We start from the raw sequence: 26,704 nt of genomic DNA on the forward strand, positions 1-26,704 counted from the left end.
GAGAACCTGCCACAACAGATAAAGCTACTAACCTAGATATATGGTCTTAATTTCCAGGTTGATAGCATTAGAAAGGTGCCCGACTACAATTTTTTTTTTCTGAGAGAAAATTAACTTTTTCTCCTGGGAGCTGCTGGCTTTCAGTCATACAGTCGTGACGGCGTGGCCTCAGTCACTGCTCACAGTGTGAGCTGCGGCAGTAAGCACGTCTCGGTACTTTGACTGACAGCCAGTTCTATGGATCCAATTGTCAGTCAAAGTGGTCACAGCTGCTGCGCCTGCACACCTGGATGACTGAAAGCTGACGGCTCCTGGAAGGAATAAAGTTAATTTTCTCCTGGGAGCCTCACTTTTAGTAAGGTGGTCCTTTCTAACGCTATTTACCTGCAGATTAACCCCATATGTGCAAGTTAATAGCGTTATCTGACATGACAAGTTCCCTTTAAGTTCAGCTTTTTATTCACAAAAGAGTGTGGGACTGGAACCTCAAGATAGTCAGCCTAAAACCATAAAATGAAGTGACAGAGTCCTAGGCAGCTCTAGATCACTGTCTTTGCTCATATTTTTGTGTTTCTGACTTCTCATTCTTGCCCGTCTGTGCCTGCATTCCTAAACATACGTATCTTCATCTTGCCCTGCTTCTTTCACTCGTTTTTCTGCCACTAAGATCAGTTTTCCGTCTCCTCTTATGGTTTTTCCCTTTTGTACAATGCTCATACTTGACTCTAATAAAAACTGCTGACTTAGTTTTGTGCTAATTGCTTCACTGACTCTGTCCCTAAAGCCCCCGTCACACATAGCGATCTCGGTAGCGAGATCACTGCTGAGTCACAAGTTTTGTGACGCAACAGCGATCTCATCAGCGAGATCGCTGTGTGTGACAGCGATCAGCCCCCCTGCCGGGTATCGCTGATCGCTGTTGAAAGGTCTGGACATTTTTGGGGTCGCTGGTCTCCCGCTGGTCAGCACGCATCGCTGTGTGTGACAGGTGGCAGACCAGCGAGCAGGAGATGGTAACCAAGGGGCACGCAGCCCCTAGAAACCCGATGTGTACCTTAGTTACCAGCGAGCTGATTCAGGGAGCTGGTAACCAAGGTACACATCGGGGTTCTAAGTGACGTACGCCCCTTAGAAACCCGATGTGTACCTTGGTTACCAGCTCCCTGCATCAGCATGCTGGTATCTAAGATACACTGCGGGTAACTAAGCGACGTGCGTCGTTTGTTACCCGCATGTCGCTGGTCCTGATAGCTGGTGAAGCTGCCTGTTTGGCAGCTCACCAGCGATCACATAGCGACTCACCAGCGATCCTGACAAGGTGATATCCTTGTCGGGATCGTTGGTGAGTCACTATGTGTGACAGGGCCGTAAAACTGAACTTATCCTTCCTGTTGCTTCTAGATCTGTTATGTTTTCATAAATTGATCTGGGCTATAATCATGACAGTCCAGCGTTCGGGGAATAAAAGCCTACTACTGCTTTCAAATTTTAAGCCTCATACAGTTTAGATGGCTGTTTGCAGAACGATAGTTTGGCCGATTGTTCAGCCGGTAGCTAACTTTCCCCTCTCTTCCATACAAAGGTTAGCTTGTTCAGCCAAGTGCTCCTGTGTTCTCTATGAGAGAGCTGCTGCCAGATATCTCTCTTGGAGACTCATCCTTATCCCCCCCCCGATAATTATTTGTTGGAGGCCCTCATATACATTAGACTGTTGTGGCTGACATTAGCCTAGTGCACTGATGGCGAACCTATGGCACGTGTGCCAGAGAGGGTACGCAGAGCCCTCTCAGTTGGCACGCGGTATCGCCTTATCCTTGTTCCGGAGCTGCAGCTTCCTGCCTCACATAGTGAGCAGTGGGGCCGCGGCTGGATGACATCATTCAGCTCCTCGGCTGCTGTGCCAGTGAGAGGAAGGAAGCTGCCGGCACGCGGAGAGGCGAGTGTGGCCGCTGTGCCAGTGAAGCTGCTGTGGTGTGTGTGTTTGTGTCAATGATGGGGAGAGGCCCAATGAAGGGAGTGATGGGGGGAGGGCCAGTCATGGGAGAGGGCCATTGATGGGAGTGATGGGGAGAGGGCCAATGATGGTAGTGATGGAGAGAGGGCCAATGATGGCAGTGATGGGAAAAGGGTCAATGATGGGAGTGATGGGGAGAGGGCCAATGATGGCACTGATGGGGAGTGGGCCAATGATGGCACTGATGGGGAGTGGGCCAATGATGGCAGTGATGGGGAGAGGGCCATTGATGGGAGTGATGGGCAGAGGGCCAATGATGGTGGTGGGGGAGAGGGCAATGATGGGGTGATGGGGAGGAGTAAATGATGGAGGTGGTGGAATGGGCAATTTCTACATAAATGGGATCATGATGGGGCATATTTCTGCATGAAGGGGATCATGATGGGGCATTTCTGCATGAAGGGGATTATGATGGGGCATATTACTACAAGAAGGGGATCATGATGGGGCATTTGGCACTTCATCATAAATAATTGGGTTTTAGGTTGCAGTTTGGGCACTCGGTCTCAGAAAGGTTCGCCATCACTGCATCACTGGCCTAGTGTATAATGGACTTTTACACCTTACAGCTCCTTCCAGAGACATGACATGCTTTCTCGCAATTGGATTTCTCACCAATAATCAGTAGATATTAAGTTTTCTAATATTTTTTATTCCATCAAATTCAACAATATCAGCATATTTTATTAAAACAGACAGTTTACAATTAAATGATTGGGGCAGTGTAAATGCTACACTTTTCAGGGTCACCTAGAGAAAGTCCATGTCTCAATTCAATAGAAAATGAGATGTGGATAACTAAGACAAAAGTCCTACAAGCTGAACTTTTGGGCCTGAAACAATTAAAGTCACTGCTGTCTAAGCTGATTGTACTGATAACTGAAAATATCAGTTCTCATACATTCTGCAACACATACAAGTACTCCTAGAATATAATTCACATGAATGGTAAAGCTATTTTATTGTTTACTTTGTTGCATTTTCATCATTTATTTTAAAGACATATGTTCATATCTGATTCCATTCTGAAACAAATTTATAGAAAAATCCTATATGAAAATTGTTTCTTCAGAGAGAAAGAGGACTTGGATTTCATGACTTAAAAGCCAAACCAGAATTTCAATTTGCAGACATGTGTTCCGAAGTGTTACCCCTCGTCAGCGTACAGCATAAGATCTGATTTGGCTATTTGCCTCTGACTGGGGTTTAAGGGGCAATGTGTATCCTTGTGGAGTGACATGCCAGGGTAAGGAGACTTGTTGGCCGTGCAATGCTCCTCTGTCAGGATCTATTTTTGGATCTGTGGCAGATCTGGGCTCTCATATTAAAACTTTTTTCCTTTCAGTCCATCAGGGGTTAATATTAGTTTTTGCCCCGGTGGTCGCTGGTGTTACTGCATGATTAGTTGGTCTTCTGGTGAGTTTTTCCCCCCAGTAGCTGCTAGTGTTACTGCATTGTGATTAATTATCTATCCAGGTAGAAACCACTCCCACCTTTCTACATAAGCTCACCACGTGCACCCACTAACGGTTGGTGATATTGTTTCTCTTTGGAGACCAACCAAGCTGGAGTTCAGGAGCTGACAGAGTTTGGTGGATCTTCAGTTGTCACAGAGCAAGCTAAGTCTTGTCTTTCAGTTTATTTAACCCCAAGGTGTCTATTACTCTTTCCCTGGTTTTTGGTGGTTTACTTTATTCCCTGTCTCACCTCCTGGGGAGGGAGTTGGGTGTTTAGCTCAGGGCTGAACAGGAGATAGGGACAGGACGGAGACTTGGGCCTCACTACCTTTAAGTGTACCTCCAAGTTAAGGAAAGTCAGGGCACCCCCTTAGTCTTAGGGGCAGTTCAGGGGCCCTGGTTCCACATCCACTGTTTTCCCCTTACTGCTCCGTGACATCCTTATGCTTTGTACTGAAGAGCGGCAAGATCCCGAAACATGTATCTACAAATTGAGATTCTGGTTTGGCTTTAATCTTCAGTCATGCAGGAAGGGTCGCTAAAAGGTCGATATTGACTTTTAGGCTATGTGCCCACGTTTCAGAAATGCTGTGGAAATGTGTGCTGCATTTCTGCAACTCCCAGCAGCGGGTAAAACGCATGTGGAATTCGCATGCGTTTTCACGCAAAACACAAGCGTTTTGCAAGTGTTTTTAGCTTGCAGAATGCTAGCGCTTTTCCAAGCGATTTGAAGCATCGCTTGTAAAGTGATTGACGGGTTGGTCACACTCGTCAAATATAGTGCTTGACAAGTGTGACCAACTTTTTACTATTGATGCTGCCTATGCAGAATCAATAGTAAAAGATAGAATGTTAAAAATAATTAAAAAAAAATAGGGATATATTTACCCTCTGTCAGCCCCCGTAGCCTTCCCGGTCCTCATTGGTGCCCAGGGATGCATTGCGCGAATGACCTCTGATGATGTAGCGGTCTCGCGAGACCGTACGTCATCTGAGGTCATTCGCGCAATGCATCCCTGGGAACGGAAGTTTCCACCAGCGCCAATGAGGGCTGGGACAACTCCGGGGGCTGACAGAGGGTAAATATATCCCTATTTTTTATTTTAATTCTATTTTTTACAGGAATATGGTACCCAGGCCCTGGAGGAGAGTCTCCTCTCCTCCAGACCCTGGGTACCATCCGCACATGAAGTGCTCACTTTATGCATGGTGGGCATAGCCACGTGCGTAAACTGAGCGTTTCAATGCAATCCTATGGCGGCGGAATCGCCACGATTCCGCAGAATTAATGAACATGCTGCAGATTTTACCGCTATGTGATTCCGCAGCAGGAAAATCCACAGCTGGCACGTGGAAATGCTTAAAAAACGCAATGTGGGCACACAGCCTTAGGATTGCTATTTCCAGTAGCTGGCACTAGAGTTCAAGTCTTTTTCGCCTCTGAAGAGAAAAATTGCATATTTAATTTTCCAGAGGAGCAGGGCATTGCACAGCCTATATGTCTCTTTACTTTGGCATGTCACTCTCCGCAAGGAGAAATGTTACCCTAGTTTACTTTTAGTAGAGTCCATCCCAAGATCAAGGTAGTACAGTACAGGACTACTATAACATACATGCACTTTCAAAAGCACTTCCCCTGTAGTATCTTATGCAAAGTGAGAAAGCAGAAGTAAAAAAAAAAAACAACTTGGTCCCAAAGGGAACCACACACAGCAGAGGAGAGATCTTCTGTTTAGGCCAGGTCAAGGATTGAAGAAAGAAGCAGCACATAATTCTAAGATCTCCCTGAGCAAATCCCAGACATCATATTATGTGAAGTAATCCATTAAATTAAGTGCAGTGGGTAGGACATAATGATAACAGATTGATAAATATCCCGATTCCTAAAGGCCATAATGTTTGCAGCAGTAATCCTGAGTCGTGCGTCTTTTTCAGCTACAATATTCATTTGTGAGGTTTCTGTTCAGTGCAAACGATTTGTTCACATGCATATTATTTATTTGTACAGCAACACCAGGTACACAAGGGTTTATTTATTTCTATTACAAGCATTACAATAAAAATACAATCAAAGGAATAAAGAATCTAAATGGGCTAAATGCAGCAAGACAGTAATATAACACACTTTCCCACATTAGCATTTTTTTCCAATAAAGCTCCTCTCTCTGTACCCGGCTGCTGATTTGCGATATTCCATTTCATTTTGCTTTTCTCTTCGGTTCAAGCTATTTTATCAGCTGTGTTTTCTTTAGCCCTTTAAACATATCCATGATAAATTTCCGCAGCAGCAGACAGTGTGACCAGTGTGTTGTCAGGACACCCTGCCTGAACATCACTGATCTACGTAATCGATCCTAGGCTGTCGGAAGTAAATGATGAGCATAGACTGTGATAGCACTGTACTCTGCAAACACTGACCCATAGCTTGGGAGGAGAGGATGAGGCTGGGGGGCAGCCAACAAAGCGTTAATCAGGCAGAATCACTATAAGTTATGTCGTGTTAAACGGCTCATTTAGTGATCCAGTGAAGTACAAAAATAGAGCAAATATTCTAAATCTCTTTTAAAAGAAAAAGAGCTGCAGCAAAACATAACATAGGGAGTTATTTTTTGGGGAAAAAAGTAGTTTTTATTTGAAGGAACTTAAAATCTATAAAACAATTTTATATTTTTGGGGGAGGAGTGTGTCTGTGTGTGGGTGGGGGGATTTAGGGGTGATGATAAAAAAATCCTGCAGTTTTACCATTGCTTTCTGGAATTTATTTTACTACATTCATGGGTCATGTTTTCCGCTTTTACAATTATAGTTATATGTTTTTTGCCAAGTTTTACTACTTTTGCACAAATGCTTTTTTTTATCACTACATTCCAAGACCCCTAATATTGTTTTTAGTTTTAATGGATAGCATTTTGGGGTATAAACAAGTTATTGACTAATTTAGCCATCATCAATCTGCGCCCTTGGTAGACATGCGTTTTTTCTACATCCAAGAAGTCTTCAGTCAAACATGGCGGTGGCAGTGTTCTTATATGGGACTCCATGAGTGCTGTTGGGGAAGCTACATTTTATTGATGGCATCATGAATTCACAGATTTACTGCTCTATATTGAACAATAAGACGCTGCCATCACTCTGTGCCCCTGGTAGACAAGCATTTTTTCTAAATGCATGAAGCCTACAGTTAAACATGGTGGTGGAAGTGTCCTTGTATGAGTGTTGCTGGTGTTGTGGAGCTACATTTCATTGATGGTACCATGAATTCACAGATGTAATATGTTCTATTGTACTCTGATGATGTATATTGTAAAAGAAGATACTATCATAACTCTGTGGACTTAGTAGACGTTCACTTTTCCAACATGACAATAATCCAAAATACACATCTGTTGCATTTCTGAAGTAGAACAGTGGGAAAGTGATTCAGTGGCCAAGTGTCTCCTGATTTGAACCCAATCGAACACCTATGGGGAATTTCGATCTAATAAGACAAATTGAGCTTCTCTCCAGACAGCATACAGGCTTTAAAAGAGGGTGTTCTTGATGAATGGAAAAATATAGATATTCCTATATGTTGGCAACTTGTTCATTCCATGACTATTAGAATATGTGTTGTCCTTAAAAATCATGGAGGTCATTCAATAAACTAGATGTAGTAGATTTTGATGTGGTGTGTATTAATTTTTGCATCAATTAATTTGAGTAAAACTGAAGATTTAGTAATGAAAGCTATATTATTAACCTTATTTTCATTTTATGGGCTAAAAAATGTTCTAAGAAACTCAGTCTGGTCAAAATTTTGGAAACTGTTCTTGCATTCAGTGAGATATTGATTATAATCTTAGTTTTTAAAGGGGTGAATTCATTTAAGCTGAGCACTGCAGATATATAGGAATTTTTTAGTATCAGTATATCCATTCTGCATAATTATGTCATAGTCAACTTGCTACAATATGGCAAAACATCATTAAAAATGTACCTGAACCAAGAACCAGGACAGCATGACAGACATCCACGGGTTGCCTCCTTTTGAAGTAATCTTTGCTGGTAAAAACAGTTTTCCTGTCAAAATATACAAAGTACAAATCATCAGCCCAAATTAGCATACCAAATATGTGTCTTCCTATAGGAAGGAAAGGCATCATGTGGAAGCTCCAGAACGACCAATGTCTAATTTATTTTAGCTATTACATGTTCTCTAGGTAGTACTGCAACATAGAAGACGCTAAGCATGGCTCTGCCTAGAGTGAATGTCTATATCAATCAGGAAAGTAATAGGCACCTGCTGTTGGTGATAAGTCAGTGGAACCACCATCCAGATTAGGTCACCAGCCAAGATCCTGCTCTTTAACTTCCCGTTAAATATGAGCAAAATGTTTTGTATTTTTTCACTATTTTTTTAAACCCCTGAAGCCCATTTTGTGGCCTTGCTTCAAATTATCATGGTGGGGGTAGTGTGTGGACTGATATCAGCATCCACATCAATGAAGAACAAATGCCCGCGGCAAATCCCAAGTGGCAGCTGTAGGTGTATCTCTCTGAAGAGGTGGTTCTTGTGGCCAACCCCCCAAATTCGGTCTGCATAGCTTATAAAGTTGTATAAGGCATTGCAAAACAACAGAAAACAGAATTGTGGGACATTTTTTTCCTCTTTTGTTCTCACACTCATGGAAGAGAATGGCATCCTGTTAGCAAGCACCAGTTGCAGGTATTGTCTTCCAGAGGACAATACTAGCACCACTAGAGCTTAGAGTTTAAAAAAAAAAAAAAATGCGTCAGTTATGGCATTCCCTACTGCTAAAATAGCATATGCCATTTTAATGCAAAGTTAACTGAATCTTATCTACAGACAATGGAACTGGAGAAGAATTCATTTTAGAACATTTTTTGGAATTTGTATATAAAGAATCCAGAGGATGCACAACGGGAATTATTTAGTAACAAATAAGCCCTGAAAAAATGGAAAAAAAACAAAGATAACAGCACTTATACTAGGCTATGTTCACATGCCTTTGTTTGCATACTGAAATTCCAACATGTATTTAACAGGAGGATCAATGGCAGAAATCCAAGGCTGACTGTTGTGAGCTCATTTTCTCGTTCACCTTTGATGTCCGATGAACTCCCTCTGCTGGTGAACGGAGGTGGTAAAACTGAGTCACCTGAACAGGTGGATTGCGATTGGACATCCGGAATCTCTGAGTGGATATAAGGCAGCCGATGCCCTGTAGGGTTGCTGATGATTTCTCGGCTCTGAGCTCTGGCCTCCAGTTCAGTTCCTATCTTCTAAAGCTAAGTTTTGCTCTGTTATTGTTCCATGAGATTTTGTCTGATTTGCTTAGTTTTGTGTTCAGCCAGCCCCGGCTGGAGCTCTGCTGAATTTCCATTTTTGTCCCTGATCGGTTAAATCTCTTTTGCTCTGTCTTCAGAATATATCGGAGTGCTGATATAGGGATTTTGAAGTCTAGTGACTTCAGGGCCGTTTTTCCTATCAGACGTGTTGGGACATGTTTGGTAGGGTTTTTGCGGATTGCAGCCAGCATCTTTTCTGTCCTTTCCTATCTAGTTAGTTGGGCCCCATCGTTTGCTCTGCCTGTCTTTCTGTCTGTGTTTGTGTTTTCATCTGTTTTCACCGACAATACATGTTGGGGGCGGTCTATTGTTTTGGGGGTCTGCTCTGGGGCAGTTTAGATTTCCCCTTTCTTTCTTTAGGCTTATTTAGTTCTCCGGCTGTGAAGAGGCATCTAGGATCACCGTAGGAACGCTCCACGGCTACTGTTAGTTGTTGTGAATAGGATCAGGGGTCTGCAATCCGCTAGCTACCAACCTCTCTGGTTTTCCGGACTTAGCTTGCATTTTGTTTTTTCCTCTTCCGGTGACTCATTCATAACAGCTGACGCTCGCAGTATTGGTGATGCACAGCTGATTGCCCGCTGCTAATGGAAAGCTTTTCCGTGAAACTGTGCATGCTCATCATCAATGCTGATAACTATTCTTTGTGGCATCCAAACTTGCTTGGATTTTCCACCAAAAGCACGACTCCCATGAATTGGATGCTCAAATGTTATTTGATTTGATAAGAGTTTAGGTGCATAAACGGCAGGAAAATCTTCAGCAAATCCTAAAAACTAAAGGTCAGGTCACTAATGGCTTCAAACCTTTGAAAACTTGAAGAGTTTTAACAAAAGCTAAAAAGACACACACAGCAAATGATTTTTTATATTACAGTTCATATGCTCATGCTTTATAACATTTATGAATGTATCTGCCTGAAAAAGACTTTGTGTGCACAGACCCTAAGCGTTTGTGCATATGGGGAGAATACACGGCAGAGTTTCTGGATAGAAAATTTGCTGTGCATTACAGCTCCAGCATGATAGATGAAATTACATGAAATCTCATGAATGTGCATAAAATCCACATCATATCCAGTTTTGCTATGGATTTGCAGCTGCGGATCAGTTCTGTGTACACACACTTGCTAAAGCTGACAGCTGAGGGTTGCAGCCTGCAGCTGTCAATTTTGCCTGGCTGGTTATGAAAAATACAGGGGAACCCAAGGCATTTTTTTGCAAATTAATTTATTTATAGTGCAGATGGAGACTGATGAATACTCCCATCAGCAGCCACCTGCTCTCGCTGTTATCAGCTGAATACAACTCTCAACATTCTCCCCTGCTTGCGCTGATCGCCGACAGAACAGGGGAGAATGAGGAGAGTGGTCTTCAGCACCCGATGCCGGGGAACAGCGTGAACAGTACTGCTGCTTCTCAGGCGCTGGTAGGTGTGGTACTGATGTGGCACATGATTGCCACACGTTTGCCACAAGTATTACACACACAGGCACTGATACTGTATCTCCGGTACTGATTTTTACGGTACCGGAAATATCAGAACGTCTCAAAGAGCCCTAAGGGTAGGTTCACATGAAAGATTTCTGCACATCCAATTATTTTGATGAGAGTTTGATTAGCATAGATACAATTTTTCTGGGGCGTGGAGAGAGAAAAAAAAGGTTCTCCACGTTCTTCATTCTGTCAGTCCCTATAATCGAACAACACACGGATGTCATCTCAGTGCGGTCTGATTTTTCTTTAAACACCCATATTGAATCGCCGTATTCTATCTAACACACAGACATGTCTCCACTTGGTCGGAGGCAAAAAATTGGACATTTGCACAGCCTCATAGAATATCGCGGGTACAAGTGCTATAAAACCACGGATAACACTCGTATGAAGAAATCGCTGGTGTGCAGGAGCCATGACATTTTCTCAGATTCAGTGCTTCAAGGATGTCTATTATTCATAATGCAGTTTATTTAACCAAAATGTTCATCATTTTGTTCCATGTACACAAATACGGCTATTCCATACTTTAAACTCACTAAAGACATTTTAGCACTTAGAGACATTACATTGTACTAAAATCCATCAAGGCACACTGGATGAGGCAATGTTCCTATTATCTGTCAACACTTCGAGCACATGAGAGTACAAGCCAGGAGAGGTGGATTTATGGAAAGGCTTCATAAAACGAGATAAAGCGGTGTGGACACACAAAGCACAGAACTATGATGAGTCTCATAAGAGAAATAAAGTTTAAACACAAAGAGAGCAATCCGATCATTAAGCAAATTAAACATCACAAAACAACTGGACTGATTTGATTAGCAAACACACAATGTATTAAATTTACCCATTTCAGATACATTTCTACTGATTTGCGAAAAATAGACCGTAGCAAGGGTAGAAATGGAAGCCATTAAATACCAAGACTATACCGATATGACTGATGAATAAAGCAGGACTGTGGAGGTACAGGAGAATATGTCACACAATGTGCTCCAATATTGGCTGTGATTAGCACGTACCAAGCTGTTAACAGCTAAGCGGAGCCACAAGAACATGGGATAATAGGACAGAAGAGCTATTAAAAGCAGAAATTACTAGTTAGACCCTGGCATGGAATAGAGTAAAATAACAATCATCCTAATTGTAATGATGCACAGTGTGTTTGATGGGTAATTTACAAGGCTTTGTGGTGATAAATCTGCAACTAGTAAATGCAAAAAGCTGCACATAATGCACTATATCTGTTCGCCGGTATGAGCTGCAGCGCAATGGAAATAGTCAAATGGATGCGACTAGAGGAGATTGTCACGCTTTAAGTGTGCAAAGTGGCCAATATTTCATCCACCAAAACACCAGAGGGGACAGCAACGGGAGCTCTAAAAGCTTCTACATTGCCTTTCTTTATTGCTACAGTTGGAGATGTTGGGGACTTGGTATAAAACACTCCCTCTATAAAAGTCTGGGAGGAAGCAACCTACTGCTGTTACCATACCTGAAATCTTACTTGTGTGAACAATCGCTAACAGGCTGCTACAGAGCATAGGGAGTACAAGGGATTACAGAAGATATTACAGCTCTACTTCACTCAAAGTCTAAGGCCTGTTTCACACATCCGTTTTTCCCCATCAGTCAAAATCCGCCGTTTTGCAAAAATACGGATCCGCCATTTTTCTTGGCGGATCCGTTTTTTCCCCATTGACTTGTATTAAAGGCGGATCTTGACGGATGGTCATCCGTTCGATCCGTTTTTTTACGGATCCGCCAAGATTTTGCCGTCCGCTGAGCGGACAGGACGGACAGTGAAACGTTTTTTCCCCGGCCGGATCCGCATTTTCTATTGCGCATGCCCGGGAGAAATGTCTGTGTCGGAAATCTAACCCTAAACTCTCTCTCGGCAGCGGTTCCTTTGAAATTCTTCCTTCGCCGGATCCGTTAAAACAACGGTCCGGTGCCAAACGTTGTGGTCAGTACAGGAACGGATCCGTTGTCCGCCATTTTAGCGGATTTTAACTGACGGAAAAAACTGATGTGTGAAACAGCCCTAAGCAGACTGGTGGGATTGCAGGTAAAGGCACAGTGGAAAGCTCAGAAGGGAAGGAGCACTATATGAGAGTTCAAATTTGCCTGGAATGGTTTGTGGATGCCATGTCACATTGGCAACATTGGCATAGACTCTAAGGTGTCAGGACAGCAATACACCCATAAGTGACAACATTACACCTCTTAATGAAATCATCTAAGGGTGCAATGATCATATTCATCATATCTTAAGTTTCACAAAATTTTATACCATTGAGTGAAGAAAAAAAATCATTTTTACCACTATAATGTTGTTTTACCTCCACATTTTACATTTTCACAAAGCTAAATAGGTAAAAATTACCACAAAATTAGTTACACAATTTCTCGTGAACGAGGCAATACCCCATATGTGGCTGTATAGTACTGTTTTGCCACACAGGAGGGAAGGAGTGCTATTTGATTCTTGGAGAACTAGCTTTCGTAGAATAGTTAGCGGACTCCATATACAAAGCCTCCAAGTTCCAGAAAGGCAGAATCCCCCTCAATAGACCCCAATTTGGAAATTACAACCCTCTGGAAATCTATCTACAGGTCTAGTTATAATTTTGATTCGATGAGTGTTTTCCAGAAACGAGCAGCAATGGATGTTGCCAGGTGAAAATGCAAATATGCCATTGTAGTGCTTCTCTAGACACGCACAAAGTAAATTAAGTGGGATTTTCTTGCTATAATAATGTCAAAGATGTGGATTGTAACTGCGGTTAGTGACCACTGTGGGGCTCAGGAAGAGGGGGCATTTGGATTTGGGAGAGCAGATTTTGTTGGAATTTTTTTGGTGGGAGCCACGTCACTTTTCCGATGTCTTTGTGCTTCCAGTAATGTGGAATCCCCATATACTTCTGTTAACAGATGACGAACTTGAGTGGGAAATTATTTTTTTGTGGGTTGAGTATAATCTTTTACTGGTGGCATTTTGGATCACATTTATCCTGTGCTCTTTGCTGAACACTTACAAGGAGTTCCCATGTAAATCTACAAAATACTTGATTTGGATGAAACACTCGAAGGATCCATTCACTAGTGAGGCAGAAAAGTTACTCTGGACGCTGACTGGCCTCTGTTCCAGATTTTCAGAGGTGACCAAAACTCTGGCCAGCCACGCCTTTATGAACATCCAAGAAGATGTACACCGTTGGATCTTAGACAAACTGCGCTTACAGTGCCTCCATCTTCCTCAGTATAGGAAATTGGTGGTTGCATCTGAATTACGTATTTCAGAGAATTACATGAAAATCCCGGTGTAAGTGCTCAGTGAAGAGCACAGGATAAAGGTGAGTCGAGTCACACTGTGGTCAATAATCAAATCAACAATGCAAATCAATTGCAAAATAAGGCTTCTGCATTGTCATATTTTGAGAGACAGAATTTTTCCATATTTCTGCCAACAAAATCATGTGAGGGCATGTTTTTGGAAGGACGAATTGATATTTTTATTAGTACCATTTTCAGGCACATGACATTTATTGATGGTTTTCTATTCTGATTTTTGAGAGTTAGAATGAACAAAAACCAGCAATTCATGAATTGGATTTGTTTTTCTTGCTTTTTTTTTTATGCCATTCACCGTGTGCTAAAAGTAGTAAGACAGCTTTATTCTTTGGGTCAGTACGATTACAGTGGTAACACATTTACAGTGGGTACTGAAAGTATTCAGACCCCTTTAAATTTTTCACACTTGGTTTCATTGCAGCCATTTGGTAAATTCAAAAAAGTTCATTTTTTCTCATTAATGTATACTCTGCACCCCATCTTGACTGAAAAAAATGCAGAACTGTAGAAATCTTTGCAAATTTATTAAAAAAAAGAAAAACTGAAATATCACATGGTCATAAGTATTCAGACCCAGTATTGAGTAGAAGCACCCTTTAGAGCTAATGCATCCATGAGTCTTCTTGGGAATGATGTAACAAGTTTTCACACCTGGATTTGGGGATCCTCTGCCACTCTTCCTTGCAGATCCTCTCCAGTTCCGTCAGGTTGGATGGTGAACGTTGTGGACAGCCTTTTTCAGATCTCTCCAGAGATGCTCAAATGGGTTTAGGTCAGGGGTCTGGCTGGGCCAGTCAAGAATGATCAGAGCTGTTCTAAAGCCACTCCTTTGTTATTTTAGCATATTAGAAGTTGAACCTTTGGCCAAGTCTGAGGTTCAGAGCACTCTGGAAGAGGTTTTCATCCAGGATCTCTCTGTACTTGGCTGCATTCATGTTTCCTTCAATTGCAACCAGTCGTCCTGTCCCTGCAGCTGAAAAACACCACTATAGCATGATGCTGCCACCACCATGTTTCACTGTTGGGATTGTATTGGGCAGGTGATGAGCAGTGCCTGGTTTTCTCCACACATACTGCTTAGAATTATCACCAAAAAGTTCTATCTTCGTCTCACCAGACCAGAGAACCTTATTTCTCATAGTCTGGGAGTCCTTCATGGGTTTTTTAGCAAACTCGCGGGCTTTCATATGTCTGGCACTGAGGAGAGGCATCTGTCAGGCCACTCTGCCATAATGGCCAGACTGAGGGAGAGCTGCAGTGATAGTTGACTTTGTGGAACTTTCTCAAATCTCCCTACTGCATCTGTGGAGCTCAGCGACAGTGATCTTGGGGTTATTCTTCACCTCTCTAACCAAGGCTCTTCTCACACGATTGCTCAGTTTGGCTGAACCACCAGGTCTAGGAAGACTCCTGGTGGTCCCAAACTTCTTTCATTTTAGGAATATGGAGGCCACTGTGCTCTTAGGAACCTTGAGTACTGCAGAATTCCTTTTGTAGCCTTGGCCAGTTCTGCGCCTTGCCACAATTCTGTCTTTGAGCTCCTTGGCCAGGTCCTTTGACCTCATGATTCTCATTTGGTCTGTCATGCACTGTGAGTTTTGAGGTCTTATATAGACAGGTGTGTGCCTTTACAAATCAAGTCCTATCAGTTTAATTAAACACAGCTGACTCCAATGAAGGAGTAGAACCATCTCAAGGAGGATCACAAGGAAATGGACAGCATGTGACTTAAATATGAGTGTCTGAGCAAAGGGTCTGAATACTTATGACTATGTGAAATTTCAGTTTTTCTTTTTTAATAAATTTGCAAAAATTTCTACATTTCTGGTTTTTTTTCTGTCAAGATGGGGTGCAGAGTGTACATTAATGAGAAAAAAATGAACTTTTTTGAATTTAACAAATGGCTGCAACAAAACGAAGAGTGAAAAATTTATACGGGTCTGAAAACGTTCCGTACCCACTGTATATCATTTATTTATGCCTTGTCGCTTCCACAGTAAAAACAATTTTATAGAAAGAAATATTGTTTTTTGCATGGCTTTATTCTGAGAACTATAATTCTTTTTTTTTTACTTTTCCACTGATGGAGCTGTATAGTGGATTGTTGTTTTGTGGGACAAGATGACGTTTTCCACATTTTTTCCAGCAGTATAATGAAAAGCCATACTTTTTTACGGTGTTCACTAGTGGGACAGTTTTTTTAGTTCAGGCTGTTCCTTAACTTGGCGATACCAAATGTGTACACTGTTTTTGTTTATTTTTGTTTTTACATCATGCATTGCAAAGAACCAGCAATGCAATGCATAAGAATTGTGGAATTAGAGGTCACCATACCTGTCACTTCAGAAGGTCACTGTTTGATCTCCGGGTACCATGACAACCATTGGCTCCCTGTGATTTCTTTGTGGGGTTGCCGATGGGGTGAGAGAGGGAGCCTCCTCCTTCTCACAATCTTGCAAATGTCACGATTGCTCTTAATTGCGGCATCTGGATGGTTAATCAGCCAGGGACTGGCATCGTCCATGGCTGTTACTGCAGGAGCTTGGCTATTAGATGTGCCCAGCTTCTGCTGTGAATGTGTGGAAGGTGCCGATATTTCAGCACCTCCTGTACGATCACAGAATCGGAGTGCGGTTACTGATGACAATGGTTCCCGCACCTCTTCCTGTGCCGCTCAGCTGTCAGTTTAAATCTATGAAGGACATAGTACATCATGATGCGGGAACTGACACCCCCATCATAAAGGGGTTAAATGGAATCTGTCAGCAGATTTTTGCTATGTAATCTGAAGACAGCAGGAAATAGGGACTGAAACACTAAATTTAGGAGTTTCATTTATTAAGCTGTGTGCTGTTGCTTACTTACAATAAAGGTTTTATCACTAGGACATTATTGTCACTAGACAATGTACATAGAGAGCCTGGTGTGGGCGGGGTAAGCTTTCTCAGCTCTGCTTCATCTTACAGCTAACAACTCTGATTGGATGACAATTAATACATCGCTGTAATCCGAGTCTCTTTCCCTAATTTATGCAGCTCTCAGATGAGGTAGTAAAAACTTGGTGACAGATTCTCTTTAAGTCTGTGCAGTATCTTCTAGGATTATGAAGACTAATGTGCTTCACTAATATCTGTCATCTTTACCGATTCTGACTTTTTAGCAATAGTACTACATATAAATAATTTGAGTGACTGCACGTGATTATACACAAACTTTCAGAGTTTTGTTTTTTAACCTCTCTCTTATTTCCAAGTTTGGAACATCTTAATAAACAGTCAGGTGACACAGTCTTGTGATAAAAAGCACAAAGGAGTTTATTACCTCCACTATAAATTACCTAGGGCCGACGTCTGCAACCACTCATAGACCTGATTCAATGTTCTGCTCGTCTGGTTTTTATATCCGTGCTTTTTAACCTAAATGACAGTATAATGTTCAAAACCATTGTATTATACTTTTCAAGTCATATTTCCCCAGAAATAAAGAAACAAAATCAGCAGAGTTAATGACCCGATCAAACAGGAATCCTCCATCCCCGGTTGCGGGAATTTGCAATCTGCACGTCTGTCTTCCGTCTGATGCTGTTCTCCTAGGACTCGGAATGGCTTGTTGCTTAATACATATGTATTTTAAGCACTTGTTTTAGTGGAATGTGCATTAATATGTAGCATACTCATCATGTAAAACAGCATCCTAGTTGTTTCACTTAGAAAAACATCATTTTTTTTAACCAAATATACGGGACCCTGGAGTGAAGTTTGTCTTAAGGATTTGTGTCTAGCTGTTAAAAAGAAATCGTTGCGACTGCACAGATATCCATACGGAGCGCTATTATGGTTTTCAGTCTAAATTATTGTTGAATTATGGTAAAAATTAGATAACACCATCCCTCTTTTGATCAAGTAGCCCGAGGAAGTCTGAATATAGAAAAAAATGAATTCTGAACGTGGTCTGCTAAATGGTTACATGTCGTAAGTCATAGAAGCGCAACACATCCAAAATATAAGAATATTATTTTTTTTTTTTACTAGGAATAGGTGTTGCTCTTTTCTGAATAGGTCTATACAAAGGGAAAACAAGGGAATTGCCATGATAAAAAATTCTCAACGCTATAGAAACTGAGAATTTTCACAACGGCGGACAACAGCTTGTGATGTATTTTCACCCTTGCCCAGAAAGCTATACAAAGAATGAGAGCCTTATCGCTAATACACCCCTTCTCTTTTTTCTTATTATCACAGTCAAGACAGAAATTTAGTGAAAGGCCGTCAGAGAGACGGACAGAAGACGGACGCCGCGGCACAGGGTTGCCTTAAGAAACCCAGCCAAAGAAAGCATTGATATTCTTATCGCTCAAGTGATAGCTAGGAGCCTCTGCCAAGGATAGAGAGGACTTGACAAGGACGTCCAGCGGGATGAGTGAGCTGCACTTGGAGAGGATGGCAGAAATTAATTCAAATGGAAGAACAGATAAGGAGAAAAAGTTTAATTATAAAGTGTCAGGAATGAGAAGGGAGTTATAAAAAAATAACATATGTGCTAAATAAATCAGGCCACACCAGTAGTCACACTGTAGCTTCCAGGCTTCACACGTCACACTGTAGCGTCCAGTGCTTCATCAGGTTCTTCAGAATATAGCAGGGAAGATTGACTAATCCTGTGTAATAGATACACAGCAGGAACTTACTGAGTAGTAAAATGCACCAAAATCATCACAGTGGCTCATTCTGAAGGACAAACCTAGTGCATTTTTGGGGCCAAGTTTATACTATTAATTGGCTTACTTTAAGATCACTTTTTAAAAGGAGTATGGCAGCCCAACCTGACAGTATAAACTAAGCACATCGCCTTAAAAAGGATAATGTAATATAAATGGTTCCATGACAATTGTGTACAAGATAATTGTGTACGGACAATTGTGTACAGAAAATTGTGTACAGGCCAATTGTGTCCAAGGACAATTGTGTACAAGGACAATTGTGTACAGGGCAATCGCCTTGTACACAATTGCCTTGTACACAATTGTCATTGTACACAATTGGCCTGTACACAATTGTCTGTACACAATAGTCCGTACACAATTATCTTGTACACAATTGTCCTGTCACCAATATAAATATAAAAATCGCACCTTGAAACTCTCTGTATACATCAGACTAATGATGGCCGAACCTGACGATATTGACGTTTTCGGCTGACAGTCATAATGCAGTGTTCTCTATCTCCAGTCCTCAAGAGCCACCAACAGATCGGGCTTTCAGGATTTCCTTCATCTTACCCAGTTGATAGAATTATCATCTAGGCAATTCTAAGGAAATCCTGAAAACCTGATCTGTTGGTGGCTCTTGAGGACTAGAGTTGGGGAACACTGGTCTAATGTGCATGGGTGCCCTGGATAGAGGTTTGTTGGGGGGATTAGAAGTTTGTTGGGGGAGTTAAGGATTCTTCCAGAGACAAACTCATAGAGCCAGTCCTGTCAATCACCAGTGAGGGAGAATGGGGAATGCAAAACTAGTGGGCAGAACAGTGCACTGAGCCTCTTGGCCACACCAAAGTGTGCATCAAGCACCCTGAGTAGCACTTTTAATTACACTTCAGTCTCTGCAGAGCAAGGTCACAGAAATAGGACTAAAGGTACTTTTTTTTTTAAGGACTACAAGACTGTGTGCTTAGTTCATATTCAGTGTAGACCAGAACAGTAAAGCACACCTTTCGTACAAGCACACTTAGTCACACTGCCTTTTCTAGACAGAATTGTGGTGCATTTTTGTAAATCTGTCCCAATATCACTGTATCTTGAAAATGTGCAAAGGGTAAAATGGTCAGTGGTAAACACATCCTTTCCTGCAATTTTAACATGTTATATCTGTGGCTACAGTTAACATACAATTTAGTAATGACCTTACAGACTTCCTCATATGAGGGAAGCTTAGTGAAGGGATCAGTATAGTTCATTTTACAATAGTTCTCGGGGCCTAATTAAGGAACTAACCCCAATCTTACATCACAAATGTATTTTATCACGCTCCCCTGTCCTACATCTCTGCACTGCCACAGTAAACCTCCACAGACAAGCCACCAGCCCTAAAGGGAATAAATATATGGGGGTTTGGGTACTGATGACTACCTTGGACAACCAATTCAGACCTATAGAAGAAAAAAAAAACATTTTCTACCTTGATGAATGTAATCTAAATGAGTGGCTCTAAACCAGTGACATGTGAAACATAGGTCCATGCTGGGGTACACGGTCTGCAGAGTACACTCTGCTTTAAAACAAAAAAAACCTTCCATAGTGTCTACTAATCTTACACTGCCGGCCAACTGGGTCCTCAAAGTCGGAGAGGACGGGGAAGCACAGTCCTGTTCAGAAGACTTTGCAGATATCTCAGCTGTTGGGTGAAGGCAGGCTACTGGCAGGCCCAAGGCTTGGGTGACAGTGTTCCTCAGTGTATGATGAAGAGTCTGCAGAGGACTCAAACAATAAATTGTCCATGTCACAGCTTAATTTATTACAATTTTTCTGGGTTTAAACATTTTGCTTTTGAAGACAAGCTAGGACACAGTGCCAGATCTATCACACGACAGACCAGTACAAACCCCAATGAATTAAAATGGGATCTATTAGAGTTGCATTTTAGTGTCCATGACTGTAATGGTAGAGTAGCACCGCATGCTGCACTGCGCTTCCCACCAACTGCATATAAAGGCTGACCCCCTTCTTGAGGACACCCAGTTGGAACTTTTATTCACTGGGGAGCACTTGCCTCCATGAGGTTGAATAACACTGATATTTTGATAAAGAAAGACAAATAGAAACTTATTCTGTTTAATTTTAAAGAGCGTCAACTAGTTTTACTGTGGCCATATGGTGGAACAGTATGAATAATTCTCAGTTACTTATACCATTGCAAGATGCTGTGGGGGCAGAAACAGTAGGGTGGAAAAAACAAATGCACCGGGTCTACAATTAACTCTTTAAATAATCTAGCTCTAATCGCTTCACAAATATTCACGATAGCCTTAAAGGAAGCAGCTTATCTTCGGACTCATGAACATGGTAATGCCATATCCACAGACCCAGCCTGGCCGTAGGACATACCTCTCTAGGCAATCCATGCAACTGAACATGTAGTACAAGAGTAGCAACACTTAAAAGACAATAAAGTTTATTGGACAGCTGGTGCCAGCCCCTTTAGGACCTAATCTATTGGTTCCTGGTACCTGAAATCTGGAAAACAGAGGCAGCTCATCAGGAAAAATACGCTACTTTCATTCACCCATGCAGAGTTTCAGCTTAGGCAGGTTGACATTACATTGGACCCATGTTAGTGTCTCTGATGGAAACATCTGTCTTAAGAACTATCGGTCATAGCGAGCCTCATTCCGGAACGCCATTCATGGTCTGGACCTTTCTTGTAGCTTTCCTGGTAAAGTGGCTCGGAAGTGAGTCGATCGAGCACGCCAAAAGACTAAGAGACATTAATATAAAGCATTCACGCACAGGTCTACGTAAAGTGTGGGAAAGACTTGATGAATGCTATGGGACAGTAGAAGTCATAAAGAATGCTTTATATAAAAGAATTGATGATTTTCCTAAGATAGGACCTAAAGGTTATCAAAAGCTTAGAGAATTGAGTGATTTATTGATAGAGTTAAAGGTTGCCCAGGAGGAAGGAGACTTGCCCGGATTGGCATTCTTAGACACCGCTAGGGGTGTCAATCCGATAATACAGAAACTTCCTTACAATCTACAAGAAAACTGGGTTACATGTGGTTCACGGTATAAACAAAATCATAATGTACCATTCCCTCCTTTCACTGTATTTGTTGATTTTTTCACCCAACAATCTAGGATTAGAAATGACCTGTCGTGTTCCACTGCCCCCGGTGTCAAACCCAGTAAGACACCCGTGACAGTCCAAAAAACTAACATCGTTTCCACAGGCCCTCCTCACAATGTGAATAAACCCCCTCCAGACGAGTACAAGCCTCAGGATGTCAGTAAACAGTGTCCTATACACAAGAAACCACATCCTCTACTAAAATGCAGAGCCTTCAGGGAGAATTCTTTGGAGGATCGCAAAGGTTTCCTCAAGGAGAACAACATCTGATTCAAATGTTGTGCCACAACCTCTCACATTGCCAGGAACTGTGAGGCTGAGTTCACACGTGGCGTTTTTTTCGCGTTTCCGCGGCGGTTTTAACCGTGCGATTTTGCCGCGAAAACGCGAAAAATAAGCATCCCATGCATTCCTATGGGATTCCACAATGCTGTGCTAATGCTGCGGTTTTTACCGCGGCGGAATCGCTTCGCGGTAAAAACCGCAGCATGCTCATTAATTTGCGGAATCGCGGCGATCCCGCACCCATAGGAATGCATTGTTCCGCTTATTTCCCGCATGTGGCTGTGCACACCATGCGGAAAGTAAGCAGAACAATTGCGGATGGTACCCATGGTCCGGAGGAGAGGAGACTGTCCTCCGGGCTTTGGGTACCATATCCCTGTAAAAAATAGAATTTAAAAATAAAAAATATTGTTATTCTCACCCTCCGGCGTCCCGCGCAGCCTTCCCACTTCTCTTCACGCTCTCGTTCCCAGTAGTCCTTTGCGAAAATGCTCGCGATGACGTCCCTTCTCGCGGGATCGCGAAGTCTCGCGGTCATTCACGCGACGTCATCGCGAATAACCACGAGACGTCGCGATCCCGCGAGAACTGACGTCATCGCAGGCATTTTCGCAAAGGATTACTGGGAACGGATGCGCGGGACGTCGGAGGGTGAGAATAACACTATTTTTTATTTTTTTTTACATTCTATCTTTTACTACTGATGCTGCATAGGCGGCCTCAGTAGTAAAAAGTTGGTCACACTCGTCAAACACTATGTTTGACGAGTGTGACCAACCTGTCAATCAGTTCTCCAAGCGATGCTCCAGATCGCTTGGAAAACGCTAGCATTTTGCAAGCTAATTACACTTGCAAAATGCTAGTTTTTCCGCGGGAAAATCGCGGGAATTTAAAATGCGATTTTCCCGCGGACTGGAATTCCGGAATTCTCGCGGTAATTTCCGCGAGAGTTCCGGTACGTGTGCACTTAGCCTGAAGCTAGCGTGTAATGTGCAGAATGCAGCAGCACGGATCACAATACAGCCATGCACCCTGGATCACCCCCAAGAGTGTTGTCGCAAGCAGAGGAGCATGATAGGAAGCAGAAGGACACTGACGAAGACACCCCTGAGGTCAGCTCTAAATGTACGGAGATCTGTAGGGGACTCACAGGAGGAAGGTCCGGCTCAAAAACCTGCTTTGAATGAGTCAATCCTGCAGGCCGCAAGCACAAAGCCTTCATGATATATGCAATGCTGGATGACCAAAGTAACAGGTTTCTAGCCAGGTCCATCTTCTTTGACAATTTCAGCATTGTAGGCCCTGGTTCTCCCTACACCCTGAGGACGTGTTCAGGTACGGTTGAGATGGCGGGGAGAAGAGCAACCGGATACAAGGTGGAGTCCATAGATGGCCAAACCTGCCTATCGCTACCGACCATCTTGGATTGCAACCAGATTCCTGACAAGAGGTCAGAGATACCTTCAAGGGAGGTGGCGACACATCACCCCCATCTGAAGCGTATAGCCCACCTGATACCGGAGTCAGATCCAGAAGCTCCAATAGCTCTACGCCTGTGAAGAGATATACTATGAGTCCACAAGGTTAGAGAGAATGTATAAACGGCCCTAGGAATGCTCCATACGCACAGAGGCTCGACCTTGGATGGGTCATCATAGGAGATGTCTGTCTAGGAGGAGCACACAAGCTGGCCTCATTCAACAGTATGCTTACCAGCACACTAGAAAATGGACGTCCATCTCTCTTCCAGCCATGTCACAATAGTCTGTTGGTAAAGGAATAGCCAAACAGCACCCCCCTACCTTTCTCTTTCTCAGCACCTACCAACGAGGACCACACCTGTGAAGGTGAACAAGACCACATGGGATGTACAGTCTTCCACAGGACAAATAGTCAAAGACAGATCGAACAGTCGGGTCGCACCTTTACCATTTCGACCTCAGAGAAGGTGTCTCCCCAGCAACAGGGAACTGGTCTACAGCCGATTCATCTCCCTCAGGCACAAGCTTCAGAAGTCACCTGAGACGAAGGAACACTTCTTTACCTTCATGGAGAAGATATTCCAGAACAACCACGCACCTGCACTTCGGCCCGCAGAGGAGTGTTGGTATCTGCCCATCTTCGGAGTATACCATCCTAAGAAGCCAGGTCAAATAGGAGTGGTATTCGACTCAACGCCAAATGCTAAGATGTTTCGTTGAATGATATCCTACTGTCGGGTCCAGACCTCAACAACAGACTTCTGGAAGTATTACTCTCTTTCTGTAGAGATACTGTTAGGTGCCAGATTCCTGCAGCTACACAACAGGAATCCAGAGCCCCACATGCTGCTCTGCAGCAAGTCATTCCTGAGGCTAAGTTCCTCTGCCGCTCCACTGAGCATGCTCACGAGATGATCTCCCATTGGAGGTCGGGAATCATGTGCTCAGGTCCTTCTCCAGATCTGATTGGTCCATCTCAGAGATCTGGAAGGTCTCGGCAGCGCACGGCTGTAAAAGGCCCGCATGGCGCTAGTATAGACTCTTCTTGAAAGATGTGTGAATGGTGATGGATGTATGATTCTGGTGACTGACTTATTAAGATTCCCCTCCCTCTGATATTACGCATGTGGATAGGGAACTATAGAAAGAGTCAGCACTAGTCAGTGGCAAGCCATAAGCCACTGTGCACACCGCACCTCTACACTAGCATCCGGTGGTGTCTCGTCTCTCACGGCACTATTGCATACCGGCTGTGTCTGCCGCCGCGCTGCATTCAGCAGCACTTACCAGCATCCTCAGTAGTGACGCCGAATTCACGGTAGGTCTAGACGGACACCGTCCCCTGTCTTGGACCCGTGTCCTGTGACCCGATACCGTGCGTGCAATTTTGCTGAGACCTGTGAGTCTAACAGACTCGGTGTTTATGTTACAGCGCCTCTGTGAGTTAACAGAGTCCACTCTGCGCACACCAGGTGACGTTGAACCCGTGCGCATTATACCGCCATATAGTGCGTCTGCCATTAATTAGCAGCAGTGTTAACACCTTCTGCACGGTGGACCCCGAGAGGTGAACGCACTTTATTATTTATTTATTTCGTGCGTTCCGCCATTCCTAACAGATACGGTGGCATTTATGGCTGACATACAATAGATATTCCACTGTTTTCTTGTCAAAGAGGAACACAGAAACTACTTGAGGTTCTTCTGGTACCGTGACAACAATCGGGACAAAGACATCACAAAATTCCAGATGAGGGTGCCCATATTCGGGAACAGCCGTTCCCCAGCAGTCGCTATCTACGGCCTCTGAAATTCCCCCAAAGAGGGAGAAGAAAAGTATGCGTCAAACGTTAGATCCTACAAGTCAGCATCACCTGCAAGCCAGGGATCTTGTAAAGGTTGGCATCACTGCAAGCATGCATTTACCGCCCTCAACCTGGAAAGAGCCATGGTTACAATACTTGGTGTTATACAAAAGGAAACTTACCCCAGAGAAATAGACAACCTCAACAAGGGACAATCTATTCCTGGAGACAGCGTTCTAAAGAAGCTCGATCCAATTGTTGACCAAGACGAGCTGCTGAGAGTAGGTGGCCGTCTTCAAGAAGCCAAGGTAGAAGTTTCAGAGAAACACCCGGTAATAATCCCTGGACGTCATCACGTCACAACCCTGCTCATTTAGCATCATCATGACTTAGCGAGACACCAAGGCCGTTTGTTTACTGAAGGGAATCTGTGGGCGGCCGGACTATGGATAGTCGGCGCAAAGAGAAGCGTGAGCAAACTCATCTTCTACTGTGTTATGTGTCGCAAACTCCATGGCACATTACAAAATCCAAAGATGGTCAATCTTCCATCCGACAGACTTAGCACCGAACCCCCCTTCACCAACGTTGGACGAGACATATTCAGTCCTTGGTCCGTGGCTACTCGACACACTAGAAAGATCAATACTGAAGCAAAGTGTTGGGCAGTTGTATTCACTTGTCTGTCCACCAGAGCTGTCCATATCAAAGTAATCGAGTCTATGGACACTTCAAGTTTCATAAATGCGTTTCGACATTTCAGTGCAATCAGAGGCCTTGTGAAGCATATTTGCTCCGACAGAGGTACGAATTTCATTGGAGCGACAAGAGAACTTCAAATCCCTTCCAATTTGGACATCGCTAATGTTGAAAGGTACCTAGGCAAGCAAGGATGCACCTGGACTTTCAATCCGCCATACTCTTCGCACATGGGAGGTGCCTGGGAGAGAATGATAGGCATAGCACGCAAGATATTAGACTCTATCTTGCAAACAAACATCAGACTCACACTGGAGAGTTTAACTACGTTCTTGACCGAGGTATCAGCTATCATGGACGCCAGGCCACTGTCAACACTTTCCAGCAATTACGGAGACACTACAGTCCTTACTCCTGCTATGCTACTCACACAAAAAACCTGTGTCCCAAGAGCTCCACTCGGAGAATTCAACGATAAGGACCTCTTCAGACGCCAATGGAGGTAAGTACAAAGCGTGTCCAATGTCTTCTGGGACGGATGGAAGAAGCAATATCTCTCCACTCTGCAAACAAGGACAAAGTGGCAAAAAGACCACCCAAACATCCAACCAGGCGATGTGGTACTTGTCAAGGACACTCAGTCACATCGAAATGAATGGCCACTCGGCCTAGTCACCAAGCCTCTTCCCAGCAAGGATGGGAAAGTGCGCAAAGTCGAGGTCAAAGTGTGCAAACTTGGGGAGAACAAACTGTTCCTCAGGCCAGTTACTGAACTTGTACTGTTATTATCCCCAAAAGAGCCAAATACTGGCATCCATTGATGCCAAGCGGGGAGTGTTCTACCCATTCATGTGCAGAAAGACATTTCTTAAGTGCTATTCCAGCTATGGCCATTAGATGTCATAGTTGCCCTTCCT

General features: G+C 43.2%; 1 protein-coding gene across 1 annotated transcript in view; it reads right to left on the reverse strand.

The window, feature by feature from the left end:
- Positions 1–26,704, reverse strand: part of LOC141100699 (solute carrier family 12 member 9-like) — a 393,180-nt gene that overhangs the window by 189,213 nt on the left and 177,263 nt on the right. Inside the window, exon 8 of the mRNA XM_073589335.1 lies at positions 7,448–7,530. Coding sequence (XP_073445436.1) covers positions 7,448–7,530 — 83 coding nt within the window. The remainder of the gene's footprint in view (positions 1–7,447; positions 7,531–26,704) is intronic.

This window comes from Dendrobates tinctorius, unplaced genomic scaffold (assembly GCF_039654945.1).
Source record: "Dendrobates tinctorius isolate UK_male_01 unplaced genomic scaffold, ASM3965494v1 ptg000107l, whole genome shotgun sequence".
Taxonomy (NCBI): domain Eukaryota; kingdom Metazoa; phylum Chordata; class Amphibia; order Anura; family Dendrobatidae; genus Dendrobates; species Dendrobates tinctorius.